Here is an 18,664-nt window from a genome sequence, read left to right as displayed (position 1 = left end):
ATATAAAGTGGCAAAGATTGCTGGGAGATTAGAGGACTGGGAAATCTTTAGGGGGCAACAGAAAGCTACTAAAAAAGCTATAAAGAAGAGTAAGATAGAGTATGAGAGTAAACTTTCTCAGAATATAAAAACAGACAGTAAAAGTTTTTACAAATATATAAGACAAAAAAGAGTGGCTAAGGTAAATATTGGTCCTTTAGAGGATGAGAAGGGAGTTTTAATAATGGGAAATGAGGAAATGGCTGAGGAACTGAACAGGTTTTTTGGGTCGGTCTTCACATTGGAAGACACAAATAACATGCCAGCGACTGATAGAAATGAGGCTATGACAGGTGAGGACCTTGAGAGGATTGTTATCACTAAGGAGGGAGTGATGGGCAAGCTAATGGGGCTAAAGGTAGACAAGTCTCCTGGCCCTGATGGAATGCATCCCAGAGTGCTAAAAGAGATGGCTAGGGAAATTGCAGATGCACTAGTGATAATTTACCGAAATTCACTAGACTCTGGGGTGGTCCCGGTGGATTGGAAATTAGCAAACGTGACGCCACTGTTTAAAAAAGGAGGTAGGCAGAAAGCAGGAAATTATAGGCCAGTGAGTTTAACTTGGGTAATAGGGAAGATGCTGGAATCTATCATCAAGGAAGAAATTGCGAGGCATCTGGATAGAAATTGTCCCATTGGGCAGACGCAGCATGGGTTCGTTAAAGGCAGGTCATGCCTAACTAATTTAGTGGAATTTTTTGAGGACATTACCAGTGCAGTAGATAACGGGGAGCCGATGGATGTGGTATATCTGGATTTCCAGAAAGCCTTTGACAAGGTGCCACACAAAAGGTTGCTGCATAAGATAAAGATGCATGGCATTAAGGGTAAAGTAGTAGCATGGATAGAGGATTGGTTAATTAATAGAAAGCAAAGAGTTGGGATAAATGGGTGTTTCTCTGGTTGGCAATCAGTAGCTAGTGGTGTCCCTCAGGGATCCGTGTTGGGCCCACAATTGTTCACAATTTACATTGATGATTTGGAGTTGGGGACCAAGGGCAATGTGTCCAAGTTTGCAGATGACACTAAGATGAGTGGTAAAGCAAAAAGTGCAGAGGATACTGGAAATCTGCAGAGGGATTTGGATAGGTTAAGTGAATGGGCTCGGGTCTGGCAGATGGAATACAATGTTGACAAATGTGAGGTTATCCATTTTGGTAGGAATAACAGCAAACGGGATTATTATTTAAACGATAAAATATTAAAGCATGTCGCTGTTCAGAGAGACTTGGGTGTGCTTGTGCATGAGTCACAGAAGGTTGGTTTACAGGTGCAACAGGTGATTAAGAAGGCAAATGGAATTTTGTCCTTCATTGCTAGAGGGATGGAGTTTAAGACTAGGGAGGTTATGTTGCAATTGTATAAGGTGTTAGTGCGGCCACACCTGGAGTATTGTGTTCAGTTTTGGTCTCCTTACTTGAGAAAGGACGTACTGGCGCTGGAGGATGTGCAGAGGAGATTCACTAGGTTAATCCCAGAGCTGAAGGGGTTGGATTATGAGGAGAGGTTGAGTAGACTGGGACTGTACTCGTTGGAATTTAGAAGGATGAGGGGGCATCTTATAGAAACATTTAAAATTATGAAGGGAATAGATAGGATAGATGCGGGCAGGTTGTTTCCACTGGCGGGTGACAGCAGAACTAGGGGACATAGCCTCAAAATAAGGGGAAGTAGATTTAGGACTGAGTTTAGGAGGAACTTCTTCACCCAAAGGGTTGTGAATCTATGGAATTCCTTGCCCAGTGAAGCAGTTGAGGCTCCTTCATTACATGTTTTTAAGGTAAAGATAGATAGTTTTTTGAAGAATAAAGGGATTAAGGGTTCTGGTGTTCGGGCCGGAAAGTGGAGCTGAGTCCACAAAAGATCAGCCATGATCTAATTGAATGGCGGAGCAGGCTCGAGGGGCCAGATGGCCTACTCCTGCTCCTAGTTCTTATGTTCTTATGTGAGAGGGTCAGTACTGAGGGAGTGTCGCACTGTCAGAGGGTCAGTAATGAGAGAGTGCTGCACTGTCAGAGGGTCAGTACTGAGGGAGTGCCGCACTGTCAGAGGGTCAGTACTGAGGGAGTGCCGCACTGTCAGAGGGTCAGTACTGAGGGAGTGCCGCACTGTCAGAGGGTCAGTACTGAGGGAGTGCCGCACTGTCAGAGGGTCAGTACTGAGGGAGTGCTGCACTGTCAGAGGGTCAGTACTGAGGGAGTGCTGCACTGTCAGAGGGTCAGTACTGAGGGAGTGCTGCACTGTCACAGGGTCAGTATTGAGGGAGTGCCGCACTGTCAGAGGGTCAGTACTGAGGGAGTGCTGCACTGTCAGAGGGTCAGTACTGAGGGAGTGCAGCACTGTTAGAGGGTCAGTACTGAGGGAGTGCTGCACTGTCAGAGGGTCAGTACTGAGGGAGTGCCGCACTATCAGAGGGTCAGTATTGAGGGAGTGCCGCACTGTCAGAGGGTCAGTACTGAGGGAGTGCCGCACTGTCAGAGGGTCAGTACTGAGGGAGTGCTGCCCTGTCAGAGGGTCAGTACTGAGGGAGTGCTGCACTGTCAGAGGGTCAGTACTGAGGGAGTACTGCACAGTCAGAGGGTCAGTACTGAGGGAGTGCTGCACTGTCAGAGGGTCAGTACTGAGGGAGTGCTGCACTGTCAGAGGGTCAGTACTGAGGGAGTGCTGCACTGTCAGAGGGTCAGTACTGAGGGAGTGCCGCACTGTCAGAGGGTCAGTACTGAGGGAGTGCCGCACTGTCAGAGGGTCAGTACTGAGGGAGTGCCGCACTGTCAGAGGGTCAGTACTGAGGGAGTGCCGCACTGTCAGAGGGTCAGTACTGAGGGAGTGCTGCACTGTCAGAGGGTCAGTACTGAGGGAGTGCCGCACTGTCAGAGGGTCAGTACTGAGGGAGTGCCGCACTGTCAGAGGGTCAGTACTGAGGGAGGGCTGCACTGTCAGAGGGTCAGTACTGAGGGAGTGCCGCACTGTCAGAGGGCCAACCTTCACGGCAGCGCCTCCCTCTGGCCAACAGCGGGGAAGCGACGCTCCCCGACGCGTTACGTCCGACTCCCCACCGCCCCACCATCCCACGTCCGGGTCAGCCCCCCGCCCCCCACAACCCCTGGAAACGGAGCTGGGAGGCGGGCGGTCAACAAACCCCCCCCCCCCCCGGGCAGAGAGGCGGACAGCGAGCGGGTTGGGGCTGGTTGAATGGTCCAGGTTAGGAATCGGCCTCTTCGGTTGGTCCGCCCTGGGACTGGAGGTACTTCCCGCCGGGTTGAGGCCTTGCAATCCATTCCGGAGCACAGCTGGGAGTTCGACCCTCCTCAGCATTCCGGGAATATTAGAAAGGTGAATATTTAGACTGTCTCTCGGTGACCCTGTGTTTATCCGAGGGAGAGTTACTGGTAAAGGATTAATGTTTAACCCACCCCCCCCCCCCCCCCCCTCGCCCGCCCGCCTCTCCCCTGCTGTGGGGATTTCCGAGGGGGACGAATGCCGCTGTCTCGGGGCACAGAGAGATTATCGATTAGAAAATGAGGAAGCTGTTTGCAAACTGTTTTCTTCATGTCGAAATAAAGATGCGAATTTGGAAAGACCCCTGACTGTTCTTTTTCCCGCCTTCGATGTCGCGATGACCATCGGTTTCCTCAGCTCCCCCATTGGTCCCCGGATTGAAGGGGGTGGTCTGCGTTAGGTGGAGGAGGAGCCCTCGTTAGAGTATAAAGGAGCCAATCAGCTCCAGCGTCTGCTCAAGCTGCCGGCATCGGGCTGACAGACTCCGAGGGTGAGTGACCGACGTGGGCCACGTGCCAGAGGGTCAGTGCTGAGGGAGTGCTGTACTGTCAGAGGGTCAGTACTGAGGGAGTGCTGCCCTGTCAGAGGGTCAGTACTGAGGGAGTGCCGCACTGTCAGAGGGTCAGTACTGAGGGAGTGCCGCACTGTCAGAGGGTCAGTACTGAGGGAGTGCCGCACTGTCAGAGGGTCAGTACTGAGGGAGTGCTGCACTGTCAGAGGGTCAGTACTGAGGGAGTGCTGCACTGTCAGAGGGTCAGTACTGAGGGAGTGCTGCACTGTCAGAGGGTCAGTACTGAGGGAGTGCTGCACTGTCAGAGGGTCAGTACTGAGGGAGTGCTGCACTGTCAGAGGGTCAGTACTGAGGGAGCTCCGCACTGTCAGAGGGTCAGTACTGAGGGAGTGCCGCACTGTCAGAGGGTCAGTACTGAGGGAGCACTGCACTGTCAGAGGGTCAGTACTGAGGGAGTGCCGCACTGTCAGAGGGTCAGTACTGAGGGAGCGCTGCCCTGTCAGAGGGTCTGTACTGAGGGAGTGCCGCACTGTCAGAGGGTCCAGTACTGAGGGAGTGCTGCACTGTCAGAGGGTCAGTACTGAGGGAGTGCCGCACTGTCAGAGGGTCAGTACTGAGGGAGTGCCGCACTGTCAGAGGGTCAGTACTGAGGGAGTGCTGCACTGTCAGAGGGTCAGTACTGAGGGAGCGCCGCACTGTCAGAGGGTCAGTACTGAGGGAGTGCCGCACTGTCAGAGGGTCAGTACTGAGGGAGCCTCTGACAATGCAGTTCTCTCTGAGGGTCGAGTCTCTGAGTTACTAAAGGTATCTTTTGTTTCCTGTCCCCTTTTCAGGTTTCTGTCCTTCCGCTGCCTTTGTCTGGAGCTCTCACCCCCTCACACAATGTTCCGCCTTGCTCTCGTCTGCCTCGCCCTCTCCTACAGCCTCGTGCTCTCGGAGATCGATCCCGAGGAAGACATCGACCTCGAGGATGAAACCAAAGTAAGTGTCCGGCTGACGTACCGGCGAGTTTCGAGGAAGGTCGCGAAATGGCCTTTTGACTTTTGGGCTGGCGGTGGGGGTGGGGGGGGGGGGGGGGGGGTAGGAGGAGGAGGAGAGTGAGTGGGAAAGCTGGTGTGGGCCTGAAGGGCCGAATGACTTTCCCGGGTCCGGTGATGACTCTCTGATTCGTTGTGAGCATTGAGTCGGCCATTTTGTAACCGAGTGGCGGTGCCCCCGCCATCAACAGGCCTCAGGCACTTTTGCAGTGAAATTTCAGGGCCTGATGAGGCCTGACTGAGGCCCGCTTGCCAAGCCAGGAAAGCTAGGCTTCGGCCTAGGCGGGCTCTCCTCGAAGGGACATCCGCTGGCCAATCGGCCCGCCCCACCTGGGCAGGTGGAGGAGATTGCCGAAGGGTTACCGCGCAGACGGGGGCCATTCGGCCCAATGCCCTGCTCCCCTCATCCCCCTCCCCCCCCCCCTTTTCGGGTTACATTCCCTGTTGAAAGCCTCGATGGGAGCTGCCTCCGCCTCACTCTCGGGCAGACACTAATCGCTGGCTGGGTGAGGAAGATTCTCCTCGAGTCTCCATTTGTCTCTCATGCCAATGACTTTCGACCTGTGTCCCTCCCTCTCGTTCCCGATGCCCCCCCCTCCCCCATCCCCGCTGCACCAACTGACTGCATTTTCCCAGTGAAATCCCCCTGGGCGAGGTTGCTGTCGTTCAGAGGATCATCCGGGCTAAACACTGTTCAGCGGGGGAAGGAATTTTGGTTTGCCGCTGATGACACGCCCCTTGACTCCAGCCCCAGGCATCCCCAACCCGCCCCGTCCCCCCCCCCTCAAGCCCCTCCCAGTCACCCCCGCCCCCAATCCCGTCCCACCGTGTCTTTATCTCGAAGACAAGCAATGCGCACCCTCCCTACCTCTGAATGCGCGTCCTCTGCCCTGCCCCCCACCGTGAGGTGTTTATGGGATCGTGCTGTGCATGACCGAGTCGTTTCCTGCCTCGCAACGTCGCCCGCTCGTCAGGGAGGGTGTCACTGGCTGCAAAGCGACGCCCTCTGGCTGTGTAGGCCGCTACACAAATGCGATCCCATCTCCGTTTAATGCTTTGAACAAGCATTCGGGATGGACACTGAACAGAAAGAGGCCATTCGGCCCAGCCCAGTCTATGCTAGCGTGACCCTTGTCAATCCTAACCCTCTGGCGTCATGTACCCCAGCCCCCCCGTCAGGCAGTTTGAACCATCTGAATATTAAACGCCCATCGACAAGATGGCGGAAATTAGCCTGAGGCGGTTTGACAGGAACTTGAGGGTCGCTTCCGAACGAGGGAATTGGGGGGGGGGGGGGGGGGATTCTCCGACTGGGAACTGACTGGATTCTATTCCATTTCCCCCAATCGTAGCTGCGGTCCCAGTTCGAGGATTTCAAAGTGAAATACGACAAGGAATACGACGAGCAGGATGGTAAGAGATGCGTCCACGCGATTCAGTCATCCGTCCCCATTGCCCAGGGAGTTTGACTCCTGCCCTCCGCTGGGCAAACTGATCCCCGCCCGTCAGGGGCAGCGCAGGCCTCGTAGGCCTCACTGAGCCTCGGCGAACCGATCCCAGGCAGTCAGGCACAGCGCAGGCCTCGTAGGCCTCACTGAGCCTGGGCGAACGGATCCCAGGCAGTCAGGGACAGAGCAGGCCTCGTAGGCCTCACTGAGCCTGGGCAAACTGATCCCAGGCCGTCAGGGGCAGCGCAGGCCCCGTAGGCCTCACTGAGCCTGGGCAAACTGATCCCAGGCAGTCAGGGGCAGCGCAGGCCTCGTAGGCCTCACTGAGCCTGGGCGAACGGATCCCCGGCATTCAGGGAAAGGGCAGCCCTCGTAGGCCTCACTGGGCCTGGGCGAACGGATCCCAGGCAGTCAGGGACAGAGCAGGCCTCGTAGGCCTCACTGAGCCTTGGCAAAGTGATCCCCGGCAGTCAGGGGCAGCGCAGCCCTCGTAGGCCTCACAGAGCCTGGGCAAACTGATCCCCGGCCGTCAGGGACAGCGTAGGCCTCACTGAGCCTGGGCGAACTGATCCCAGGCAGTCATGGACAGCGCAGGCCTCGTAGGCCTCACTGAGCCTGGGCGAACCGATCCCAGGGAGTCGGGGACAGCGCAGGCCTCGTAGGCCTCACTGAGCCTGGGCGAACCGCTCCCAGGCAGTCATGGACAGCGCAGGCCTCGTAGGCCTCACTGAGCCTGGGCGAACCGATCCCAGGCAGTCAGGGGCAGCGCAGCCTTCGTAGGCCTCACTGAGCCTGGGCGAACCGATCCCAGGCAGTCAGGGGCAGCGCAGCCTTCGTAGGCCTCACTGAGCCTGGGCGAACGGATCCCAGGCAGTCAGGGACAGCGCAGGCCTCGTAGGCCTCACTGACCAAGGCCGAGATAACTTCAAATATCATCCAGTGATCCCCCTCCCCCCTCCCCACCGCCCTCCTGCACATTTATGATCCCTGCAGGGGAGAGTCGGATTGCGCGCCGGGGGAACACTGCGAGGCTTCATTCGTCTTGACATTGCCGCCTCGGTCAACCAGCTCATCGAGCGCTGGAGAGGGGAACTGGAGGGTAACTGGCCTTGTAGAATACCGATTCCCCCCCCCCCCCCCCCAACATACCCTCAGAAGGGGTGAGGGGTGCAGGGTAGCAGGCATGGAGATTATTGGATGCACAGTGGGAGGAGGGGAAGGAGGTGAACAATCGCGCCGGGATCTGGCCCAACGGCGAATTAAAACGCTCCGTCCGACGTTGACACGTTTTCTCTTCAATCTCCCCGGTTCAAAGAGGAGACCAGGTTCCAGATCTTTGTGCAAAACCTCAAGGAAGCCAAACGGATTCAGGAGCAGGACAGAGGCACGGCCGTCTACGGGGTCACCAAGTTCAGCGACTTGTCAGGTAAACGAGCGACTGGGGGGGGTGGGGAGGGGATTGGTGGGTGGGTGGTTTTTACGGAGGGTTCTCTGCTCCAGCTGTCAGGCTGGGTGAGGCCAGCCCCCGGGGGGTGATACTGAGGCACGCTGACTGGGAGGGGGGGCGACCAGCCTGTGTTCGTAGGCCCGACCTAGAGCGGCGATGGGTTAAACTGGCCGAGACGCCGACCAACGTGCAGCCTTCCATGTCAGCCAGGCGGGCGGCCATTCCTGAAGAAAAAAATCTAAATATATCCACACACGTCGACGTGACAACATGGAACCTCGGCCATTCAGTCCATCCGCACCCTGCTGTCCAGCCAACCAAATGGCTCCAATCAGAATGAGCTTCCCTAGTACACCATCCCAGCATCTCCTCATCCCGTGAAACCCAACCCACATCCACTCCCTCAGTACTGACCCTCTGACAGTGCGGCACTCCCTCAGTACTGACCCTCTGACAGTGCAGCGCTCCCTCAGTACTGACTCTCTGACAGTGCAGCACTCCCTCAGTACTGACCCTCTGACAGGGCAGCGCTCCCTCAGTATTGACCCTGTGACAGTGCGGCACTCCCTCAGTACTGACCCTCTGACAGTGCGGCACTCCCTCAGTACTGACCGTCTGACAGTGCGGCACTCCCTCAGTACTGACCCTCTGACAGTGCGGCGCTCCCTCAGTACTGACCCTCTGACAGTACAGCGCTCCCTCAGTATTGACCCTGTGACAGTGCGGCACTCCCTCAGTACTGACCCTCTGACAGTGCGGCGCTCCCTCAGTACTGGCCCTCTGACAGTACAGCGCTCCCTCAGTATTGACCCTGTGACAGTGCGGCACTCCCTCAGTACTGACCCTCTGACAGTGCAGCGCTCCCTCAGTATTGACCCTGTGACAGTGCGGCACTCCCTCAGTACTGACCCTCTGACAGTGCAGCACTCCCTCAGTACTGACCCTCTGACAGTGCAGCACTCCCTCAGTACTGACCCTCTGACAGTGCAGCACTCCCTCAGTACTGACCCTCTGACAGTGCAGCACTCCCTCAGTACTGACCCTCTGACAGTGCAGCACTCCCTCAGTACTGACCCTCTGACAGTGCGGCACTCCCTCAGTACTGACCCTCTGACAGTGCGGCACTCCCTCAGTACTGACTCTCTGACAGTGCAGCTTTCCCTCAGTACTGACCCTCTGACAGTGTGGAACTCCCTCAGTACTGACACTCTGACAGTGCAGCACTCCCTCAGTACTGACCCTCTGACAGTGCACCGCTCCCTCAGTACTGACCCTCTGACAGGGCAGCGCTCCCTCAGTATTGACCCTGTGACAGTGCGGCACTCCCTCAGTACTGACCCTCTGACAGTGCAGCGCTCCCTCAGTACTGACCCTCTGACAGTGCGGCACTCCCTCAGTACTGACCCTCTGACAGTGCGGCGCTCCCTCAGTACTGGCCCTCTGACAGTACAGCGCTCCCTCAGTATTGACCCTGTGACAGTGCGGCACTCCCTCAGTACTGACCCTCTGACAGGGCAGCGCTCCCTCAGTATTGACCCTGTGACAGTGCGGCACTCCCTCAGTACTGACCCTCTGACAGTGCAGCACTCCCTCAGTACTGACCCTCTGACAGTGCAGCACTCCCTCAGTACTGACCCTCTGACAGTGCAGCACTCCCTCAGTACTGACCCTCTGACAGTGCAGCACTCCCTCAGTACTGACCCTCTGACAGTGCAGCACTCCCTCAGTACTGACCCTCTGACAGTGCGGCACTCGCTCAGTACTGACCCTCTGACAGTGCAGCACTCCCTCAGTACTGACCCTCTGACAGTGCGGCACTCCCTCAGTACTGACCCTCTGACAGTGCGGCACTCCCTCAGTACTGACTCTCTGACAGTGCAGCTTTCCCTCAGTACTGACCCTCTGACAGTGTGGAACTCCCTCAGTACTGACACTCTGACAGTGCAGCACTCCCTCAGTACTGACCCTCTGACAGTGCAGCGCTCCCTCAGTACTGACCCTCTGACAGGGCAGCGCTCCCTCAGTATTGACCCTGTGACAGTGCGGCACTCCCTCAGTACTGACCCTCTGACAGTGCAGCGCTCCCTCAGTACTGACCCTCTGACAGTGCAGCACTCCCTCAGTACTGACCCTCTGACAGTGCAGCACTCCCTCAGTACTGACCCTCTGACAGTGCGGCACTCCCTCAGTACTGACCCTCTGACAGTGCGGCACTCCCTCAGTACTGACCCTCTGACAGTGTGGAACTCCCTCAGTACTGACTCTCTGACAGTGCAGCACTCCCTCAGTACTGACCCTCTGACAGTGCGGCACTCCCTCAGTACTGACCCTCTGACAGTGCAGCACTCCCTCAGTACTGACCCTCTGACAGTGCAGCACTCCCTCAGTACTGACCCTCTGACAGTGCAGCACTCCCTCAGTACTGACCCTCTGACAGTGCAGCACTCCCTCAGTACTGACCCTCTGACAGTGCGGCACTCCCTCAGTACTGACCCTCTGACAGTGCGGCACTCCCTCAGTACTGACCCTCTGACAGTGCAGTACTCCCTCAGTACTGACCCTCTGACAGTGCGGCACCCCCTCAGTACTGACCCTCTGACAGTGCATCACTCCCTCAGTACTGACCCTCTGACAGTGCGGCACTCCCTCAGTACTGACCCTCTGACAGTGCGGCACTCCCTCAGTACCGACCCTCTGACAGTGCGGCACTCCCTCAGTACTGACCCTCTGACAGTGCAGCACTCCCTCAGTACTGACCCTCTGACAGTGCGGCACTCCCTCAGTACTGACCCTCTGACAGTGCAGCTCTCCTTCAGTACTGACCCTCTGACAGTGCGGCACTCCCTCAGTACTGACCCTCTGACAGTGCAGCGCTCCCTCAGTACTGACCCTCTGACAGTGCGGCACTCCCTCAGTACTGACCCTCTGACAGTGCGGCACTCCCTCAGTACTGACCCTCTGACAGTGTGGCACTCCCTCAGTACTGACCCTCTGACAGTGCAGCGCTCCCTCAGTACTGACCCTCTGACAGTGCGGCACTCCCTCAGTACTGACCCTCTGACAGTGCAGCGCTCCCTCAGTACTGACCCTCTGACAGTGCGGCACTCCCTCAGTACTGACCGTCTGACAGTGCGGCACTCCCTCAGTACTGACCCTCTGACAGTGCGGCGCTCCCTCAGTACTGACCCTCTGACAGTACAGCGCTCCCTCAGTATTGACCCTGTGACAGTGCGGCACTCCCTCAGTACTGACCCTCTGACAGTGCGGCGCTCCCTCAGTACTGGCCCTCTGACAGTACAGCGCTCCCTCAGTATTGACCCTGTGACAGTGCGGCACTCCCTCAGTACTGACCCTCTGACAGGGCAGCGCTCCCTCAGTATTGACCCTGTGACAGTGCGGCACTCCCTCAGTACTGACCCTCTGACAGTGCAGCACTCCCTCAGTACTGACCCTCTGACAGTGCAGCACTCCCTCAGTACTGACCCTCTGACAGTGCAGCACTCCCTCAGTACTGACCCTCTGACAGTGCAGCACTCCCTCAGTACTGACCCTCTGACAGTGCAGCACTCCCTCAGTACTGACCCTCTGACAGTGCGGCACTCCCTCAGTACTGACCCTCTGACAGTGCGGCACTCCCTCAGTACTGACTCTCTGACAGTGCAGCTTTCCCTCAGTACTGACCCTCTGACAGTGTGGAACTCCCTCAGTACTGACACTCTGACAGTGCAGCACTCCCTCAGTACTGACCCTCTGACAGTGCACCGCTCCCTCAGTACTGACCCTCTGACAGGGCAGCGCTCCCTCAGTATTGACCCTGTGACAGTGCGGCACTCCCTCAGTACTGACCCTCTGACAGTGCAGCACTCCCTCAGTACTGACCCTCTGACAGTGCGGCACTCCCTCAGTACTGACCCTCTGACAGTGCGGCGCTCCCTCAGTACTGGCCCTCTGACAGTACAGCGCTCCCTCAGTATTGACCCTGTGACAGTGCGGCACTCCCTCAGTACTGACCCTCTGACAGGGCAGCGCTCCCTCAGTATTGACCCTGTGACAGTGCGGCACTCCCTCAGTACTGACCCTCTGACAGTGCAGCACTCCCTCAGTACTGACCCTCTGACAGTGCAGCACTCCCTCAGTACTGACCCTCTGACAGTGCAGCACTCCCTCAGTACTGACCCTCTGACAGTGCAGCACTCCCTCAGTACTGACCCTCTGACAGTGCAGCACTCCCTCAGTACTGACCCTCTGACAGTGCGGCACTCGCTCAGTACTGACCCTCTGACAGTGCAGCACTCCCTCAGTACTGACCCTCTGACAGTGCGGCACTCCCTCAGTACTGACCCTCTGACAGTGCGGCACTCCCTCAGTACTGACTCTCTGACAGTGCAGCTTTCCCTCAGTACTGACCCTCTGACAGTGTGGAACTCCCTCAGTACTGACACTCTGACAGTGCAGCACTCCCTCAGTACTGACCCTCTGACAGTGCAGCGCTCCCTCAGTACTGACCCTCTGACAGGGCAGCGCTCCCTCAGTATTGACCCTGTGACAGTGCGGCACTCCCTCAGTACTGACCCTCTGACAGTGCAGCGCTCCCTCAGTACTGACCCTCTGACAGTGCAGCACTCCCTCAGTACTGACCCTCTGACAGTGCAGCACTCCCTCAGTACTGACCCTCTGACAGTGCGGCACTCCCTCAGTACTGACCCTCTGACAGTGCGGCACTCCCTCAGTACTGACCCTCTGACAGTGTGGAACTCCCTCAGTACTGACTCTCTGACAGTGCAGCACTCCCTCAGTACTGACCCTCTGACAGTGCGGCACTCCCTCAGTACTGACCCTCTGACAGTGCAGCACTCCCTCAGTACTGACCCTCTGACAGTGCAGCACTCCCTCAGTACTGACCCTCTGACAGTGCAGCACTCCCTCAGTACTGACCCTCTGACAGTGCAGCACTCCCTCAGTACTGACCCTCTGACAGTGCGGCACTCCCTCAGTACTGACCCTCTGACAGTGCGGCACTCCCTCAGTACTGACCCTCTGACAGTGCAGTACTCCCTCAGTACTGACCCTCTGACAGTGCGGCACCCCCTCAGTACTGACCCTCTGACAGTGCATCACTCCCTCAGTACTGACCCTCTGACAGTGCGGCACTCCCTCAGTACTGACCCTCTGACAGTGCGGCACTCCCTCAGTACCGACCCTCTGACAGTGCGGCACTCCCTCAGTACTGACCCTCATCAGTGCAGCACTCCCTCAGTACTGACCCTCTGACAGTGCGGCACTCCCTCAGTACTGACCCTCTGACAGTGCAGCTCTCCTTCAGTACTGACCCTCTGACAGTGCGGCACTCCCTCAGTACTGACCCTCTGACAGTGCAGCGCTCCCTCAGTACTGACCCTCTGACAGTGCGGCACTCCCTCAGTACTGACCCTCTGACAGTGCGGCACTCCCTCAGTACTGACCCTCTGACAGTGTGGCACTCCCTCAGTACTGACCCTCTGACAGTGCAGCGCTCCCTCAGTACTGACCCTCTGACAGTGCGGCACTCCCTCAGTACTGACCCTCTGACAGTGCAGCGCTCCCTCAGTACTGACCCTCTGACAGTGCAGCACTCCCTCAGTACTGACCCTCTGACAGTGCAGCACTCCCTCAGTACTGACCCTCTGACAGTGCGGCACTCCCTCAGTACTGACCCTCTGACAGTGCGGCACTCCCTCAGTACTGACCCTCTGACAGTGTGGAACTCCCTCAGTACTGACTCTCTGACAGTGCAGCACTCCCTCAGTACTGACCCTCTGACAGTGCGGCACTCCCTCAGTACTGACCCTCTGACAGTGCAGCACTCCCTCAGTACTGACCCTCTGACAGTGCAGCACTCCCTCAGTACTGACCCTCTGACAGTGCAGCACTCCCTCAGTACTGACCCTCTGACAGTGCAGCACTCCCTCAGTACTGACCCTCTGACAGTGCGGCACTCCCTCAGTACTGACCCTCTGACAGTGCGGCACTCCCTCAGTACTGACCCTCTGACAGTGCAGTACTCCCTCAGTACTGACCCTCTGACAGTGCGGCACCCCCTCAGTACTGACCCTCTGACAGTGCATCACTCCCTCAGTACTGACCCTCTGACAGTGCGGCACTCCCTCAGTACTGACCCTCTGACAGTGCGGCACTCCCTCAGTACCGACCCTCTGACAGTGCGGCACTCCCTCAGTACTGACCCTCTGACAGTGCAGCACTCCCTCAGTACTGACCCTCTGACAGTGCGGCACTCCCTCAGTACTGACCCTCTGACAGTGCAGCTCTCCTTCAGTACTGACCCTCTGACAGTGCGGCACTCCCTCAGTACTGACCCTCTGACAGTGCAGCGCTCCCTCAGTACTGACCCTCTGACAGTGCGGCACTCCCTCAGTACTGACCCTCTGACAGTGCGGCACTCCCTCAGTACTGACCCTCTGACAGTGTGGCACTCCCTCAGTACTGACCCTCTGACAGTGCAGCGCTCCCTCAGTACTGACCCTCTGACAGTGCGGCACTCCCTCAGTACTGACCCTCTGACAGTGCAGCACTCCCTCAGTACTGACCCTCTGACAGTGAAGCACTCCCTCAGTACTGACCCTCTGACAGTGCAGCACTCCCTCAGTACTGACCCTCTGACAGTGCGGCGCTCCCTCAGTACTGACCCTCTGACAGTGCAGCACTCCCTCAGTACCGACCCTCTGACAGTGCGGCACTCCCTCAGTACTGACCCTCTGACAGTGCAGCACTCCCTCAGTACTGACCCTCTGACAGTGCAGCACTCCCTCAGTACTGACCCTCTGACAGTGCAGCACTCCCTCAGTACTGACCCTCTGACAGTGCGGCACTCCCTCAGTACTGACCCTCTGACAGTGCAGCTCCCTCAGTACTGACCCTCTGACAGTTTGAGCAGTTGTTGAAATTGCTTTTCTTTTTACAGATGAAGAATTTCAGACTTATTACCTCAACCCAGTGATCAGTAACAACAATGATACTTGGCCAGAGGAGGTTCTTTGGACAGAGGAGAGTGGACGCTTGGCAAACTTGTCTTGTCCTCGTTATTGGGACTGGCGCAGGAGAGGAGCAGTGACAGCCGTTATAAATCAGGTACAATCGGTCCCCATCAAACACTCCCAGGACAGGTACAGCACGGGGTTAGATACAGAGTAAAGCTCCCTCTACACTGTCCCCATCAAACACTCCCAGGACAGTACAGCACGGTGTTAGATACAGAGTAAAGCTCCTTCTACACTGTCCCCATCAAACTCTCCCAGGACAGGTACAGCACGGGGTTAGATACAGAGTAAAGCTCCCTCTACACTGTCCCCATCAAACACTCCCAGGACAGGTACAGCACGGGGTTAGATACAGAGTAAAGCTCCCTCTACACTGTCCCCATCAAACACTCCCAGGACAGTACAGCACGGTGTTAGATACAGAGTAAAGCTCCTTCTACACTGTCCCCATCAAACTCTCCCAGGACAGGTACAGCACGGGGTTAGATACAGAGTAAAGCTCCCTCTACACTGTCCCCATCAAACACTCCCAGGACAGGTACAGCACGGGGTTAGATACAGAGTAAAGCTCCCTCTACACTGTCCCCATCAAACACTCCCAGGACAGTACAGCACGGTGTTAGATACAGAGTAAAGCTCCTTCTACACTGTCCCCATCAAACTCTCCCAGGACAGGTACAGCACGGGGTTAGATACAGAGTAAAGCTCCCTCTACACTGTCCCCATCAAACACTCCCAGGACAGGTACAGCACGGGGTTAGATACAGAGTAAAGCTCCCTCTACACTGTCCCCATCAAACACTCCCAGGACAGGTACAGCACGGGGTTAGATACAGAGTAAAGCTCCCTCTACACTGTCCCCATCAAACACTCCCAGGACAGGTACAGCACGGGGTTAGATACAGAGTAAAGCTCCCTCTACACTGTCCCCATCAAACACTCCCAGGACACGTACAGCACAGGGTTAGATACAGAGTAAAGCTCCCTCTACACTGTCCCCATCAAACACTCCCAGGACAGGTACAGCACGGGGTTAGATACAGAGTAAAGCTCCCTCTACACTGTCCCCATCAAACACTCCCAGGACAGGTACAGCACGGGGTTAGATACAGAGTAAAGCTCCCTCTACACTGTCCCCATCAAACATTCCCAGGACAGGTACAGCACGGTGTTAGATACAGAGTAAAGCTCCCTCTACACTGTCCCCATCAAACACTCCCAGGACAGGTACAGCACGGGGTTAGATACAGAGTAAAGCTCCCTCTACACTGTCCCCATCAAACACTCCCAGGACAGGTACAGCACGGGGTTAGATACAGAGTAAAGCTCCCTCTACACTGTCCCCAAGAAAACACTCCCAGGACAGGAACAGCACGGGGTTAGATACAGAGTAAAGCTCCCCCTACACTGTCCCCATCAAACATTCCCAGGACAGGTACAGCACGGGGTTAGATACAGAGTAAAGCTCCCTCTACACTGTCTCCATCAAACACTCCCAGGACAGGTACAGCACGGGGTTAGATACAGAGTAAAGCTCCCTCTACACTGTCCCCCATCAAACACTCCCAGGACAGGTACAGTACGGGGTTAGATACAGAGTAAAGCTCCCTCTACACTGTCCCCATCAAACACTCCCAGCACAGGTACAGCACGGGGTTAGATACAGAGTAAAGCTCCCTCTACACTGTCCCCATCAAACACTCCCAGGACAGGTACAGCACGGGGTTAGATACAGAGTAAAGCTCCCTCTACACCGTCCCCATCAAACACTCCCAGGGCAGGGACAGCACGGGGTTAGATACAGAGTAAAGCTCCCTCTACACTGTCCCCATCAAACACTCCCAGGACAGGCACAGCACGGGGTTAGATACAGAGTAAAGCTCCCTCTACACTGTCCCCATCAAACTCTCCCAGGACAGGTACAGCACGGGGTTAGATACAGAGTAAAGCTCCCTCCACACTGTCCCCATCAAACACTCCCAGGACAGGTACAGCACGGGGTTAGATACAGAGTAAAGCTCTACACTGTCCCCCATCAAACACTCCCAGGACAGGTACAGCACGGGGTTAGATACAGAGTAAAGCTCCCTCTACACTGTCCCCATCAAACACTCCCAGGGCAGGGACAGCACGGGGTTAGATACAGAGTAAAGCTCCCTCTACACTGTCCCCATCAAACACTCCCAGGACAGGTACAGCACGGGGTTAGATACAGAGTAAAGCTCCCTCTACACTGTCCCCATCAAACACTCCCAGGACAGGTACAGCACGGGGTTAGTTACAGAGTAAAGGTCCCTCTACACTGTCCCCATCAAACACTCCCAGGACAGGTACAGCACGGGGTTAGATACAGAGTAAAGCTCCCTCTCCACTTTCCAGTGACGAGATTGTGGTTGGTTGGGTATGGTTGTGGAGGGGTTGGTGCCGGTGCGTGTGGGGGGTTTGTGAGGTGGGTGGGGGGGGGGGGGGGGGGGGGGTGTATTGCCCACCGCCTGGGCACCTTACGACCTCTCATTTGTTGGCAGAGACGATGTTCAGCCGGCTGGGCCTTCGGAGTTGTGGGCAACATTGAGGCCCTGCTCTACCTGAAGACGAAGGTTCTGAGGTCGCTGTCGGTACAAGGTAATGGCGAAGGGGGGGGTGCTTCCCGACCTCTGAACTCTTCTGTCGTTCCGGAATCTTCTGACCCTGTCGGTCTCAGGGCCCTTTGTCGCGATTGGAGCCTGAACATTATTTTGTTTTCCTCATTCCCCCCCCCCCCAATCAGAGCTCCTGGATTGCGACTCCTGGGACCGGGGCTGTAGAGGCGGCTATCCCTACAATGCCTTCAACGCCATCATGAAACTGGGTAAGGAAATCAAGGCGTGAAAGTGAAGAGTCTTCAATTCGGGAAAAGAAAACAATAAAAAACCCTCCAATGACAATTGGCAAACTGAATGAAGGAGACGACTCATTTTGGCGGGTTCCGATTCCGGGCTAGAGAGGCTGAGTGGCAGGGCAGAGATATAATCTTCCTCCTTAGAAGGGTTCCTTACGCTCTTAAATACCAGCCCTCACTTTCGCAATGTGTGAGCCCCCCTCATTGTCCCATCAAACTCCCCACCCTCGTTCTTTTCCCCTGCCCGTTCCGAAGAGGTGTCATCGGGACTAGGTAGGCATTTAATGCCCCGTCCCAAGTTGCCCCTGTGCGGGAGGCGGTGAACAACAACAACTTGCATTCGTATACCGCCTTGGGCAGAGCAAACCTCCCCCGCCCGAAGTGCTTCACCGGGGCAGCGGAAAGCAAACTTTTCCAGCAGCATCCCTGCGGTGTTTTTCCGACTGGGAGCCTCTGTCCAATGGGGTCCCGTCGGGATCAGATGTGGGGCCGTTTGTGCTTCCTATGAACGACAGACCGAGAGAGAGATGGAGAGAGCGAGGGAGGGGCAGGGGGAGAGGCAGAGAGCGAGGCAGAGAGAGACAGAAAGACAGGGAGGAAGAGTGGGAGAGACAGAGTGACAGAGACGAGAGTCAGAGAGAGGGAGGCACAGATAGACAGAGACACAGAGAGAGAGGCAGAGAGAGAGAGACAGAGAGAGAGAGACGGACAGAGAGAGAGAGAGAAAGAGTCAGAGAGAGGGAGACAGAGAGAAACAGATAGAGAAACAGAGAGAGAGAGAGAGAGAGAGACATACAGAGCGACATACAGAGAGAGACAGAGAAAGAGATAGAGCCAAATAGAGAGACAGAGAGCGAGACTGAGAGTGAAAGACAGAATGGGAGAGACAGAGAAAGAGACAGAGGGAGAGAGAGAGAGACAGAGAGAGAGTCAGACAAAGACAGAGAAAGAGACAGAGAGAGACAGAGAAAGAGACAGAGAGACAGAG

At 56.3% G+C, this 18,664-nt stretch overlaps 1 protein-coding gene across 1 annotated transcript in view; it reads left to right on the top strand.

Annotated features, from left to right (window-relative positions):
• The first annotated feature begins 3,734 nt into the window (after positions 1–3,734).
• Positions 3,735–18,664, top strand: part of LOC119958833 (cathepsin F-like) — a 21,127-nt gene continuing 6,197 nt past the window's right edge. The window contains exons 1-7 of the mRNA XM_038787337.1: positions 3,735–3,811; positions 4,666–4,813; positions 6,222–6,282; positions 7,633–7,743; positions 14,723–14,889; positions 17,324–17,420; positions 17,566–17,646. Coding sequence (XP_038643265.1) covers positions 4,715–4,813; positions 6,222–6,282; positions 7,633–7,743; positions 14,723–14,889; positions 17,324–17,420; positions 17,566–17,646 — 616 coding nt within the window. The 5' untranslated portion in view covers positions 3,735–3,811; positions 4,666–4,714. The remainder of the gene's footprint in view (positions 3,812–4,665; positions 4,814–6,221; positions 6,283–7,632; positions 7,744–14,722; positions 14,890–17,323; positions 17,421–17,565; positions 17,647–18,664) is intronic.

Source organism: Scyliorhinus canicula, chromosome 31, assembly GCF_902713615.1.
Source record: "Scyliorhinus canicula chromosome 31, sScyCan1.1, whole genome shotgun sequence".
Lineage (NCBI taxonomy): Eukaryota > Metazoa > Chordata > Chondrichthyes > Carcharhiniformes > Scyliorhinidae > Scyliorhinus > Scyliorhinus canicula.
Note: the sequence above shows the minus strand (reverse complement) of the source record. Positions and strands in the feature narration are given on the sequence as shown.